The following is a 14,721-nucleotide window of genomic DNA, read 5'->3' on the forward strand; positions in this document are numbered from 1 at the left end:
AGCCGCAGCAGGAGGGTGTCGACTCCTCCGACGCCGCCGCCGCGCCGGCGGAGGCTGGCGCGGCGCCGGAGCAGCAGGCGGCCGAGAAGCCCGAGAAGCCGGCGCAGGTGAAGAGGGAGCGCCGGTCGCGGTCGTCGCGCTCCGCTACCGCGGCGGCGGCCGCCGCGGCGCACGCGGAGGTGCGCCTGGGCGGGAGCTTCGCCAACAAGGCGCGCGGCGAGCAAGTCGCCGCAGGCTGGCCCGCCTGGCTCTCCGCCGTCGCCGGGGAGGCCATCGACGGCTGGACCCCGCGCCGCGCCGACTCCTTCGAGAAGATCGACAAGGTGCGCCCTTTTCCCCCGGCTCCTCCGCATCCCAAAGCTTCGTGATCCATGCCGCGCGAACGCCGAGGTGAAAAATTACATCTTTTCCCCCTCTCCCCCAGATCGGCCAGGGCACGTACAGCAATGTGTACAAGGCGCGGGACTCGCTCAGCGGCAAGATCGTGGCGCTGAAGAAGGTGCGCTTCGACAACCTCGAGCCCGAGAGCGTGCGCTTCATGGCGCGCGAGATCCTCATCCTGCGCCGCCTCGACCACCCCAATGTCGTCAAGCTCGACGGGCTCGTCACCTCCCGCATGTCCTGCAGCCTCTACCTCGTCTTCGACTACATGGTCCACGACCTCGCGGGCCTCGCCGCCAGCCCCGAAATCAAGTTCACGCTGCCCCAGGTCAGGATCCCGTCTTGCTGAGACACTATCGCGCTCGATTATGAGAAATGCGGCTGATTGAGGTGTTTATGTGGGGCCAGGTCAAGTGCTATGTGCATCAGTTGTTGTCAGGGCTCGAGCACTGCCACAACCGGGGAGTGTTGCATCGCGACATCAAGGGATCAAATCTGCTTTTGGACAACAACGGTGTCCTGAAGATTGCAGATTTTGGCCTAGCATCATTCTTCGACCCCAACCATAAACAGCCAATGACGAGCCGGGTGGTCACACTCTGGTACCGGCCACCGGAGTTGCTGTTGGGTGCGACGGATTATGGAGTTGGCGTCGACTTGTGGAGTGCTGGATGTATACTTGCTGAATTGCTGGCTGGGAAGCCTATTATGCCTGGACGGACTGAGGTGAGCTGCAGAATGCTTGACTGTTGCGTATATTGTTCCTGAAATCCCATATGACTATCAGCATTCACCGTTGAAAGATTCAGTTCACCATTACTCTGGAATTTTTCGTTACTAAAGCTATCGTAGTGGATTCTATTTAGTTGTGACCCTGCTGCAGCACTGTACTACTGTTCATGTGGAGGCAAACCTTTGAATTTTGAATCTCTCATCCAAGCTATATTGGTTGTGTTATTCGTTATTTTGTTAGACGAAATTGTGCAATAGCTTAACCTATTCAATGCGGTTATCATGCAAAATGATATTGTTGATGGAAATGGTATTTTTATGAGCAATAGCTGATCCTATTTAGTTGTGACCCTACTGCAGTATTGTACTACTGTCCATGTGTGGGCAAAGCTTCAAATTTTCAATTTCTCACCCAAGCTATATTGGTTTTGCAAAATGGCCTTGTTGATGAACATCATATTTCAACTTCGAGCAAATTTAGATAAGAATTTAAAAATGACCTTGCTGACGGTTCATCAGGGTTTATAGTTATTCTGCGAATGTGCTGTTTTGGCAATGCAGAATTGTACCTGATTTGTGGGAAAAACAGATTAACAGAACATATCAATCATATGAAAATCTCAAACTTCTTAGTGTAACATTGCACCTTTGTTATACGTTAAAATCCTGAATCCCACCAGATCTCAGATGCTGAATTATTGAATTATTGTTCCCTCCAAGCAATTCAATGGAATCATTTGGAAATACAACTGGCTTTCTGTTTAACATTTTAGTGATGGTCATATGTTCAGCCACATTCATTTTAGTCTATTGCTCCTCTCATTTGTCTTTTGATTGTATATGTGTCTTTTAGGTGGAACAGCTGCATAAAATTTTTAAGCTATGTGGCTCTCCAACAGAAGAATATTGGAAAAAATCAAAGTTGCCTCATGCAACTATATTTAAGCCTCAACAGCCATACAAAAGGCGAATAGCGGATACATTCAAAGATTTCCCTCAATCAGCACTACGACTGATTGAAACACTACTTGCAATTGATCCAGCTGATCGTTTAACGGCAACATCTGCATTACAAAGTGATGTAAGTTGTCTGGGTTATCATTCTGTTCCTATTTTCTATATAAATGAAAACAGAGACTTTACTTGATGGATTAAGCACCTTCGAGGATGACATTAGCGGTAGGATACTAATTCTCCTAGAATATTTGCACCCAGAGGTTGACTGTAGTAATGACCAATTTCCCTTATAGATCACTTTGGCTCAAATTGATTTTCATAAGAGATTATATAGCAGCTAGTTGACCGCACAATGCTCAACGTTAGTCCTCAAGAGAAAAGGAAGTGTTCATTGCTTCCAGATTTCTAGAGGGCAACTATAGTTCATTTTTTACAGGACATAAAAGTATATGATTTGTAACTGCATCTTTAAATTGCTGCCTGTCATATTGATCAAGATATTGCCATTAAGTAGTTAAGCCACCTTGATCTATAAAATTTAATTTAGACTGACCAAGATTTCGCTTCCCCAACGTTGTTCTGCCTGAGTCCAAATGTTAGACTTGTTTAGATATACTAGATCACTACATGTTCTTATTTGAATTTATGTGAGTAGCTTATCTATCATGCTGTGTTGTTATCATGAATAATTCTTTTTAAAAGCAAGCCCCTTATTTTCACAATACATGCAGTTCTTTACAACGGAGCCTCATGCATGTGAACCATCAAGCCTGCCCCAATACCCACCAAGCAAAGAGATGGATGCGAAACGAAGAGATGAAGAAGCTAGACGGTTTGTCATGCTAACACTCACAAAGTTCTATCTATATTTTGCTTTTGTTGTTCTGGATGTTCTGTGTTGTCATCTATGCAAGACAGTATGGTGCGTTTGCCTGAGAAAGTGTATGATTCAGTGTTGTCAACTTGAGGAGGCTTGATCTTACAGCAGCACCCTGAATTCTATAGTTGATACTTGGCCTACTTATGCATCTTCCATGATAAATATAAAACTTGGGGCAACACTATTCATATTGATCACAGTAGGACATAACATGATAAAAATGTGTTCAGCTTATGAATATTTTGTTTCCTTTCTCAAAAGTAACATTGGTCCACTGCAAGGACTAAAGTGAGTCTTGGCTGTCGTGCCAAGATTCCAGGATTTCTGGGAACTTGTTGAGAATAATGCTTAGACATCATCATGGAATACTGCTTACACATCATGATGAGTCATGCAACAATTTGTCTCCCTGCTTTTCTGTTATATTTGTCCGATTATTCCCCAAGATGCAATTTTTTTAATTCTTAATACACTGTTTCGTAGCATTCTGGTTGCTTGTTGGCTGATTGGCTTATTTATTTGATGAACAACAGCTTAAGAGCTGCTGGTGGTAGAGCTAATGGAGATGGAGCAAGGAAGACAAGGACACGAGACCGGCCTAGGGCTGTTCCAGCTCCAGAGGCAAATGCTGAACTTCAAGCAAATATTGATGTATGTAAATCTTTATTTGCTCGAGTTGCCTATTTGCATATGCTTCAAGCAAAATTTAGTTTATTGGCTAACATAATTTTTTTTCTCTACAGAAAAGAAGGTTAATAACACATGCAAATGCGAAGAGCAAGAGTGAAAAGTTCCCTCCGCCGCATCAGGATGGTGCACTTGGATATCCCTTGGGCTGTTCAAATCACATGGAGCCGGCATTTGAGCCCCCAGATCCTTCTTCCTTCAGCACTGTATTTCCTTATGAAAAAGGCGCCGTGCCTACCTGGTCTGGACCATTGGCTGACTCTGCAGCAGGCAACCAGAAGCGGAAACACAAGTCTGGCCGCTCATCAAAACAACCTTCAACTGCCCGTGCTAGATGATATATCATGTCGTGCTTAGTGCAAAAGAAGCCTTCAATACTGAAAAAGAATACTCTGCAGCGGTTCCTACAAACTAAGAGATCTGAGTTGGAATCGAGGGCTGCAACAATGAATTGTTTTTTCTCAGATCCATTCATGTACGGAATTTTTCCGAACATCGGTCAGTGTATAGGCTGGAGAGGGAGCTCAACTAGTCAATTCTGTACATTAGGTTCTCTTTTCCATTCTTTATAAGCAGCAATATGTTATGTTAGATTTATTTGAGTGAGGAATGGAACTGTTAGGTCTACTTACTTAACATGTCACTCTACATAGCTTACTTTCAATCAATTGAATATTTTTTATCTGCTATTCCGTAAATCAGTTACATCATATGTTTTTTAATTCATTAAGAAGAGTTTCAAACTAAATCAAAGCATAGTTCAATTCAAATTCTTTCCATTGTTATACACTTCAGCCCAGTTTACAAGTTCTATTGCAGAACTGCTGTAACTTCTATATGCTATTAGCGTGGTCTAATGCGTGGCCGAAGGTTGTATCTCCTTGAATCTGATGTGGTGATGGAGTTTTCACCGATCTGTTCCAGTAGAACGCCATTTTTTGGGTGAATTCCTAGCTGCCGCCGCGGTACGGAGTCTGGATCGATCCTGCTGTCCACTTCGTCCTGTAGCTCGTCGAAGATCCAGGAGTAGCTGCTGAGGCTTCCATCACTCTGGACCAGAGGGTGGGTCCAAAATTTTTGGTCAGAAATTGTACCCGTATATGACAATTACCCGGTGGTTATTAGTCGCAAAGGACACAGAAAAATGTTGGGACATTTTGGTCAATTTTGTAATAGCACTACGGCTTTGGCTAAGTCATTGATTGCATTGTCTGGCTGTGTAAGGTGCTCACCGCTGCCGGCATTGCCTTCAATTGCCCGTACTTTCTCCACCAGCGTTTGGAGCAGATGATGGTTCAGAACATCATAATCCCTGCAACAAAATGGGTTACCGAATTATCCGGTAATGTGATGTTGCTTGAACATTATGTCTTGATGGTCATAGACTCACAGTGATCGTCTTACTTGTATGTGAAAATGGAGCGCAGGATCTGAACGACGGTGGCGGCAAGGAACACTGATCTGACCAGCAACACCTTGGACAGGATCCAGAACTGATTGTTGAAGCTGTCAGCTCCGAGCTTGATCACTCCAATTTCCAGCATAACCGTAACGCAAAGACCTAACGAGAATCATGTTCGCAAATGCCGATTTCAGAATCCAGAACAAGTTGTGATGAACATTTCTGAATTCAGAGTAAATCTGAATGGTATGGAACGAACAGTCTGAAGTTCGTCGCCTGAATCTTACCGATATAGAGCTTGCCCCTGATGTCGAACGTCTGCTTGGCGCTGGTGAGCATGTAGATGAGGAAGGCGATGCAGCAGTAGAAGAAGAAGGCCTTGATGAACCGGGACTCCACGAGGATGGCGTTGTGGAGGACGTAGAGCTTGTCCAGTGCCGCGAAGATATTGGCCTGCTTCGCCCTGAACTCTTCCTGCAGTAACAATGGCAATGCATCAGAGATCTACAAATCCTAGCACATCGTTGGAAAAAAAAACTTTTAAACGGTGAAGAAGATGAAGAGAACAACAACCTGAGCTTCCAGTATCGAGTGAGAATTGTGGACGAGATGTTCGTGAGCGTTCCGGATCTCCTCCTGCCGGGCCAGCAGCTCCTCCTGCTGCCGCAGTCCGAAATGAGCGAGCTTCTGAATCGTCTCCCTGCTCTCGTCCAGCGCCTCTGCCTGGAAGCCATGGAGCTCGTTGAGCCCTCGCATGGCCTTCGCCTGCCGATCCAGCAGCTGCATCTGGCTCTCAAGCGACCTGCCTGTCACGCTCCCGATCTCATCGGCGGCGCGCTGCAGGCCGTCCATCCTCGACGCCATGGCGTCGCCGAGTATCCTGACCCCCGCTCTCGACGCCCGCGGCGTCCTCCCTGAGCCTCTCCATCCCGTCGCCCAGGGTCCTGTAGGACTCCTCCACCCGCGTCATGCCGGCGTCCATGGCGCCCCTCATCGCGGCCTGCCCGACCCTGAGCTCTGCCTGAGCGGCCGCGATCTCCTTGGACTGCTCGGAGATGGCCCTCGAGTGGTCGAGCACGTCGTTGATCTGAGCCCCGGCGGCGATGGACGCCGCGGTGAGGTGGTCGGTCTGCACGGCGATCGACGACAGCGAGCTGTGGATGTTCTGGGATTCTTGCAGGAGGTGATCGGACCTCTCCTCGATGGTCTCGAGCTTGTCGTGCGCCGACTTGGACGTCCTCAACAGGTCGTTCACCAGCCTCTTCGTGCTCTGTTTGAACGCCTCCGCCCTGCACGAACGAACAGAGGAGATCATCATAAAAAATGGCATGAAAACTGTCATCATAATCGTCAGAGTAAAAAGAAGAAAGAACATACTGCAGCTGGTGGCAGAGGGTGTTGGTCTCGAGGAAGACCTTGTCCTCGGAGTCGGAGAGGCGCTTGCGGCAGTGCAGCATGGCGGAGCGGTCGTCGCAGCCGGGGAGCGGCGGGCGGCCGGAGTCCTCCTGGAAGCAGCTGCTGAGGTGCCAGGCGAGCCTGGACTGGTGCTCCTTGTCGGCCATGATGTCAGCGCAGCATCGAAGAGGCGGGTGTACGCCTGGCTCCAGCAGGCCGCCGCATCGATCCGACGCCGCGCGTTGTCCATGAGCCGCGCGCCCCGAGGGTCGTTCCTGGCGCCGTCGATCGAGAAACCGGCGGCCGTGGCGCCGTCCAGCTGCAGCGGCGTTCCGGCCCTCTTCGACGGCGAGGAGGAGAAGATGCTCCACGAGACGGTGCTCGTTGCAGAGCAACAAAGAGCAGGATCGAGATGACGACGAAGCGAAGAAGCCCTGCGCTCATTCCGCGACGACAATCGTCTCGATCACTCTGTGTTCTTGAGAATGTTTACCTGCATTACCAATTTCAATTTACCATCAGCAGCAGTGCAGTAAAGATCAATGCACGTTTTTTTTTTTGAAAAAGAGCAGGAGCACTGCTATGTCATTTAAGAAGGAAGCAAGGCAGTTTTACAAGTAGGTCGATATTACATAAAGGCGATGAATTCAAACTCGAGGAACATAACATAAATAAAACTAGTTGATCTCTAACTCAGGGGTGCCACAGGCGGCTTGATGCTGCGCCACCTCTTCCTTAATCAGCCCCAAGACTTGCCCAGGTAGTAAAGTTTTGTGCTCGAAAACCCTCCGGTTTCTCTCCTTCCAAATTTGCCACACCGAGAACATGATGATGGCAGCCAAAGATCTCCTGGGGCGCCCAGTGACTTGTTGCAGGTTCCTAGTCCACCATTCTTCAAATGAAACCTCCTCCTGGTCAGGTAGCAAGATGGGAAATTTGTCCAGCGTTTCACCTTCACCCACACTTGTTTAGAGTAACAGCAGTTGAGACTCAAGTGTGGTGCCGTCTCATTTGCTTGATCACATAAGGAGCACACACTTGATCGCAGGGCCAATTTCTGATTAGAAGCTTGTCAGCAGTTAAGATCTTGTGTTGCATAAGGAGCCAGGTGAAGAATTTATGTTTCCCTTCCGCAAAAGCTCGCCAGATTCAGCTGCCTCTAAAAGTGCCATTTAGCTGTGCTTTGTACGCCGATTTGGTGGAGTAGCAACCACTTCCCGTCCATCTCCAAATAATTCTGTCAGGTTCATCAGAGAACTGGAGCTGCTGTACCTCGTCCCAAAGGAGCACAAATTCAGCCATTTCAATCACATTTGACATGCGCCAGAGCCCTCTGGTCCATTTCTGATCGACCGACAGCAGCAGCAACGATCCGAGGACCAAACCAAACCAATTGGGACGACACCTACGGTTGCGGTTCAGTTGACGAAACTGGAGATCCTCTTGCTGTCCAACAGGTAGATCACAGACGGCCGGCGGTCGACGACGATGTTTCTTGGCGGGTAATCCAGCAATAACAACAACAAGCGTTGCGTTTCCCGGCAGTAAAGGAGTACGTCGGTTGAGGGATCGTTCCCGGCGCCTGCCGCAGAGCAACTTACCAATGCAAAGCCTGAAGCCTGCCGGCGGTTGGCCAGAAATGGTCGGTAACGTATAGCGGAGGGAGCGGACGCGTTCTGACTGGGTGTGGTGTGGCTGGGACGCCGCCGCTGGTTCGCCGCGTTGCTGTGCCTGTGCGAGTGCGACGAGCAGGCAGGCAGGCAGGGCACGTTCAGTTTCCGCGCCGTTTCGTGCGTGCCTAGCGCCCAGCGACGGCAGCCAATCGTCGCCCTCTCGGTTCAGCCCAACAGGACGACCGTTGGATTCACGCTCAAAAGTCCCAAACGGTCCTCTGCAATAACCAAAAAAAAAAAAAAAACTGCTACTGCTGGTACATAAGCAACTGCACGAGAATTGCACCCATGAGTTCGAGCTGAAATTCTTCAGGCGTGCCATATAAAAATACCGATCTGGTCAATTGTTCATTTTTTTTTTCAAAAATATGATTCTACAGAGGGCTGCACCTCCATATACAACAAGAAAATTGCATTACATTATTAGAAATTTAGAATCCAGGAAACGACATTTTTCCTTGTAGGAAAAGCAATCTTGGCACATGGCAACAGCTGCTGGCTGCAGGTTTTTACAGCTAAAAACAAATGGAATTGCAGGTTTCGCGCAACGTACAAAAATCAATACAGATCCACAGCAGACCGCGCCATCTACCACGCACCGGCATACACATGCTATTATCGAGAGGTTAGGCGCTACACGTATATCAAGCAAAAAAACACATGGGATCAAAATGGCCGGGCGCTGATCTTGGCTGCCTGCCTGCCTGCACCCGTGTGCCACAAAGCCCTACTTCGGGTATCATTTACGCACCATCTGCCAACATCTGGCAAGCGGTGCTTCTTCTCTACGCTGCTTGGAGCTGGGGGGTGAGCTTGTCCAGATCCACAGGAATGTCGAGCCCCGACTTTGTCAGGCAGCTGATCATTGTAGGGATGTCCTTAATCAAAGCTTCTTCCATCGCCTGATAAATGCAGATATGTTTTGTCACTAGATGGGACGTATAGCAATCAACAGTTTTGAAAGCAGTAAAAGTTGTAATCTCCCAAGGAGAGAATAGTTCTGCTGCTAACAAATACCTAATGCCAGATTGAGGAGGAATTGAACCAAAGATCAAGTATCTCACCTTCCTATCATCTTTCTTCTGCCTTTTAACCACCTCTGTAGGCCATTCAGCAATCAGCTTTTGGAGTTCATCTTGCACAAATGGTTTCTTCTGATCAGGCAAATGCTACATCCAGCCATAAATCTTTCATCAGATGAACATGTCATTTCAAGGTTTTTATGTGTGAAAACTAGGGTACAAAATTATTCTAGAATGGCATATCTGTACAATATTTGGAGAATATATTAACATTCAAAGTGCCAAAGATAGCATGAGTTGGAAATGCTTCAGCAACGTAGCCAGCAGAGATGCAGCAGGGCATTCAGAATGAGGAAGGGCCAGTTGTTATCCAGAAACAAGTTCGAATATACTGCTGGATTTCAGTAATACAGGTCTGGTGCCAAACCTTGTAAAGAAGTTTAATCATGGCAGCAGCATTTTCTGGCTTCCGATCAAGCAGAGAACCCTGCAACAAGACAATTCATAGCGAGTCTGAGATCAGAAACCCGATCTAAAACAAATTACCAAAAGCACCTTTGTAATCTTCTACAAATGGGTAAAAGCACTAAACCTAAGACCCAGGGACCATGACTTGTATGCTATGCTACTGTAAAAAAGTACCGCTTACTATTGCACCTTACCATGGCATTTTGAAAAGCACAGAATGTTAGTTCAATTTCACACAAAATAACATAACAAAAAGCACTACTACAATTTGCTTGTTTTGAGTGGTAATGTCCATTCCAAGATTAATTACCTTTGCACATGCAAAACCTGTTGCAAGTGTATAGTGTTTGACTGACTTGCCTCTTAAGCTATTGATGTTCCAAATAGATTGGGAGTCACCTGCAGAAGCAGAACCTAACAATATTAGCAAAGCTTCCTTCAAGAAACCACACTATGTCACAACTCCAAAAGCACAAGTTATAGGGAAACTAAGACTTGACTAGCCAAAAAAAAAATCCTCAACAATTTCATAAACAAAAAGCACTAGATTTGACAACATCACAAGTTCACAACCCTCCTGGATTTTATCATGCAGGTAAGGTAACTGCCTCGGGACCAAACCATGCCACTGGAAACAAGCAACGATAAGTGTTCAGTCCATCCCTAACTATTTTGCTGAGGTCCACAATGGTGGTGCACTGGTGCACCTCCAACACAGCAGGCTGAGCCTTAGGTTGGCTGTCATATTTGCCTGAGCCCATAAAATAATCAAACTGCTTACCAACTTTGGCGGCAAATTCCATCCAAATGTCAAAAGCAGTACGATGCAGCTTGACGCCAGCCTTAACAAATCTGTCCGCGTATTTTGAGAGTAAATCCCATCTATCAGCATTGTAGCAGATGCTGCATAATACAGTATAAACCCATGAAGTCAATAACTGAAAGGAGCATGGAATGAATCAAGATAAAATGAAATGACTAAGCAATCATGACAGATTCTTAAGGCTACCATTTCAGCAAAATTCACATAGTTAGATATAACCTTGGATTATTTAGTAGGATCTCTAGTTAAGTCTACTGGAGTTAACATTTCGAGAGTTTATTTTGTTAAAGTACACAAGGACAAAGTGAATCGGAACTATATTGAAGAAAGATAGGACTGATTGATGTAGTCAAGCACTGGAATCAATTTCAATATTTCTAACCGCTTGAGAAAGATGAGACAATCTTTCACAATTATCTAAAAAGTAATCATATGAAAACAATGCATGACAAAATGAAAATACATTGTTACAAAACCAAGTGAGAACAGATAGTGACATACCTGAAGACTATATCAGCAGTGCCTGGTTGCAACGGCAATGAATTCCTCCTGAGGACTTGCATTATGCTTTCCATTAGTTTAGTATCATTTAGCTCTTTAGCATGTTGCTGCAAAAGGAGAGTATTATAACCAAGTAACTAGGAAAGTGATAAGAGTTAATAAAAATAAATACCAGTAGATAATGAGCAGAACCAATGGTTGGTGTGATTCCATAAACATTATGCTTCCATAAAGCCTTCAACCCTGCATTCATAACATAAAATTGAATTAGTGGAGTGCAAAAGGTCCCTGAGTTCAACTCAGTTAGCCTAAATTTCGAAGGCAGAATAGGATGTTTCCAATCAGAAGCTGGAGCAAAGAGCTTTAATGTGTCTCATTATTGAAGAAACAAAATTGAAAAGTGATAGTACATGAAAATTAATGTCTTCATGTATCAGAGTAGATGCCGTACAAATGAACTTGATAACTCATGCTAAGGTTATTAAGAAAGTCATGCCGTTAACAAAACATATCATAGCAAAACAAATAGGATGGAAGGAAAGAATTTCTCTCAGAGAATCTTAAAGCTGTAAAGAGGAAATACTACAGAGCCCTGGTTCAACAGGAAGGATAAAAAAAATAAAAGAAATAAGCAAACAACCCGTCAGCCAGAGCCAAGGCATCAGACAAAAAAATAAATCTCTTAGATGGTTAAAACCATACCATAGTCAAGGGTGCCCACGCGAGCACAAGCCTCAGTCACTTTCATACAGAGATGGTCATTGAAGTTAGCATTGATGCGAAGATTTGATAGTCTCTGAATCAAGAACAAGTACAATATTAAGATAGCTTCTAGTGACGGAACAATATTGAGGAGAACTACAGATAACATACTCGGTCAACCATGTCCAGAGACATTAGTTAGATATAAAGGAAACAACTACGTACTACAGGCACAGAAATTACTCTTTTTAAGAGTCTTCCTGCATCAACATCTAAATTGTTTTGATGATTCAGTCAACACCACAAGTCCAGATCACACATTCTTATTCCATATGTACGTTTAAATTTGTCAATATGACCAACACACAATGGATACTCTATGTTCATTCAGTTTAATGAACACTTCTTCACATAATAACAATGAAAAGAACCCTAGAAATCAAGATACTTATAACTGTGCCCACATGAGTGATAATGATACCAATGAATGTGTAAATGTACAGATAATGGAAGTGTAGGTAATAGAATGTACTAAGTTGGTTTTCCAAGTGGTACACAATATATACAAGCACAATCAGCCAGGATAGCACGGGTAAGTATTATACACTTTTGAGGAAGACGAAGGAACTTACAAATACTCTTAGCTTCTGCAAGATTTGAAAGAGAAGTTTGATGTCCTCCTTATTGGAGCAGCTACTGATCATCGACCACAACCAGGCATTTGGAGGCATAGTCTCAGCTTCAACAGATTTTAACATTTTCTGGTACATCTCCTCTACAGCTTCTGTGACATGAGCTGATGAGCAAATGGAAGCACAGTATTAATAAAAAAAAATATTCAAAGAAACAGGCAAATGAGCATTAGGATATCCATTATATGTGTAATTATAGCATATAGAATCGTTGGTTCATATCAAGTGAAATACATAGCAAACTCAACCAAAAACCTAGCAGGCTGAACAATTTTGTACTTGTTTTACTTTGTGAAATGTTTGGACATATCCCGAAAAATGTAACTTTACAAGAAATACAAACATCTAAAAACAAAAAGAAAATGTCAAATCCACGAATCTGTTAGAGCCAAAGCCAACTGGGGAAAATGACCAAGTCATACATAAAAGTCAGAAAACTTTAATTAATCATCAGATTCAGAAAAAAAGCTCTGTATTTTCTGGATTACAATCATGAATCCCTTGCATGAGAAAAACTTAATTGATGCCATTGCAAAGACAACCAGGAAATGTTAGGGTACATTGATGAGCCCAGGAAATGAATCAGATACAGGGGATCCTTTTGTGCTAACATAGTAAGGAAAAAGATGCTACTTAATTTCGATACTGTTTTCTTCAAAACTGAATAGGTTAACAAATATAGCACAGTTGACAGGGCTAATGGGAGAACACGAACTAAAAGTAATGGCAAGAACAGTGCAGAAAGTGTTCCAAAATAACCTGTAGGGTGATCCACCTCACTTGCTTCTGTTGAGAAATGAGCTGTTGCCATCTGATAATGTACTGATTTCTCACACAGCCATTGTGAAGCCATGGTTGGGAATATAAGGTTACCTGAATTATTGAAAAACAATTTATTCAACACAGTTTAATTAATCCAAAACTACTTTAATCAATGATGGAGTAAATTACCCCATAAAGAACTATTTCACTGCAATAAATAAAGCCACCAGTTAGCTTGGACGCTTGTAACACCCTCTTTTCTTGAAGGAAAATTCAATATGATCCAAACCACCCAAAATAATGCTTAAGATAGACAAGAGGCCACAGAGGGATGAATGTCAAGCCATGACTCTATCCTTTTGTTGCTAAGTGCTCCCACAAACAAGTGGAGATTGTTTAGAAATAAATTTTTCTGTGGCAACAAATGCAGTGACACACTCCAACTAGCTAAACTCACATCAATATTTCAGTTCCCTAGCTATCCAAATTATTCAATGACACTACGCTATAAGATCCAGGCCAAGAACATACTATAGCACAATGACTTAAATACTCAGTTCACTATTGGTTCCATACTCAGTGATGGGTAGGGTTATCAAGGAAATGCTCATGAAATATTCAAGCAAACATATACTACATTCACTGGCATAAGTATGATAAGACAGAAAGGCAAGCATATAGCAGCGCAAGAAAATGAATCAAATTAGTGCACTTTGAGGCAATTGGAGAGTAATAATCAACCAAAATTTCAGCTTATCATCCACAAAGAACCCACTGAAATTGTCTCCCGTCAAACCCAGCCTCTAAATGGAAACCACATACAAATCAGCTAATTCCCAAGCTCCTGCTAATCGGTCACAGGAAAAGCTAAAACCATCACGAATGTCACAAGCACTCGCCACAAGTTCGACAGAACGACGCACTGACGAGCATCTCCGCCCCCCTAGGCCCTTAAACCCTCGCAAGCCCCCTCGAATCAGCCAATCCCCAACCTTCACCACTTCCCATCAGAACAGGAACACTTTTAACAACATTAGCGAGAGAGAACATTCGCTCGGGTGTCGAGACAACAAAAATGTTAGCACGCTACTCTGCGCGCTCACCACCAGTTCGACGAAATGGCGCGCCAGGCAAACCCGCGAGCAGCGCACCGGGATCACAACGAGCAGATGATAAAGTTGAGGGATTCGAGGTAAGAGAGCTCACCAGGCGATTGAGGGGCAAAGCAGGAGGAGAAGCCCCTGGCGTGATGCGGAGAGGACGCCGAGGAGGGGACGCCATAGAGATGCAACAGGAGGGCACCCTCAGCACCTGATGCGCTACCGAGGCGGGGGGCCCAGAGAATGCCGGGGAGCCCGGAGGCCGCCGGGGACGCGAGGACGCGACGCGCGCGCGCGGCGGCGGCCTGCATGGCGGCTGCTTCTCCGTGCGGCGGCCGGAGGGGAGCAAACTGGGTGGGGGAAGGCTGCGAGGCGAAAGGGAAGCGCACGAAGTTGGGCTGCGAGTTTGATTGGGTTTCGTATCAGGCGGGTAAATTGGGCTCGCCTTAATGGGCCGTGAGTCCAGGATCTCAAATTACAAAGGAGCACGTTGAAATTCGCAACGGCCATGACAAAACCACGAGTCACAACAAATCTTAGGCAC

The 14,721-nt window shown here is 45.3% G+C and overlaps 2 protein-coding genes and 1 pseudogene across 2 annotated transcripts in view; 1 reads left to right on the forward strand and 2 right to left on the reverse strand.

Moving 5' to 3' along the window:
* The window catches only part of LOC101771180 (probable serine/threonine-protein kinase At1g54610), a 10,491-nt gene extending 6,156 nt beyond the window's left edge, over positions 1-4,335 (forward strand). Inside the window, exons 4-10 of the mRNA XM_012843767.2 lie at positions 3-323; positions 425-709; positions 790-1,107; positions 1,967-2,194; positions 2,802-2,902; positions 3,484-3,601; positions 3,694-4,335. Coding sequence (XP_012699221.1) covers positions 3-323; positions 425-709; positions 790-1,107; positions 1,967-2,194; positions 2,802-2,902; positions 3,484-3,601; positions 3,694-3,975 — 1,653 coding nt within the window. The 3' untranslated portion in view covers positions 3,976-4,335. The remainder of the gene's footprint in view (positions 1-2; positions 324-424; positions 710-789; positions 1,108-1,966; positions 2,195-2,801; positions 2,903-3,483; positions 3,602-3,693) is intronic.
* Positions 4,336-4,425: 90 nt separating this feature from the next.
* On the reverse strand, positions 4,426-8,695 carry LOC101771579 (annotated as a pseudogene).
* Positions 8,505-14,567, reverse strand: LOC101752933. The gene is made up of 11 exons (XM_004958563.3): positions 14,284-14,567; positions 13,075-13,188; positions 12,256-12,419; positions 11,624-11,717; positions 11,094-11,164; positions 10,922-11,028; positions 10,379-10,500; positions 9,908-9,996; positions 9,557-9,616; positions 9,172-9,276; positions 8,505-9,009 (listed from the first exon to the last, which is right to left on the reverse strand). The coding sequence occupies exons 1-11, from the start codon at positions 14,486-14,488 to the stop codon at positions 8,893-8,895; spliced, it is 1,248 nt and encodes a 415-aa protein (XP_004958620.1). The 5' UTR covers positions 14,489-14,567; the 3' UTR covers positions 8,505-8,892.
* Positions 14,568-14,721: the final 154 nt, after the last annotated feature.

This window comes from Setaria italica, chromosome II (genome assembly GCF_000263155.2).
Source record: "Setaria italica strain Yugu1 chromosome II, Setaria_italica_v2.0, whole genome shotgun sequence".
Lineage (NCBI taxonomy): Eukaryota > Viridiplantae > Streptophyta > Magnoliopsida > Poales > Poaceae > Setaria > Setaria italica.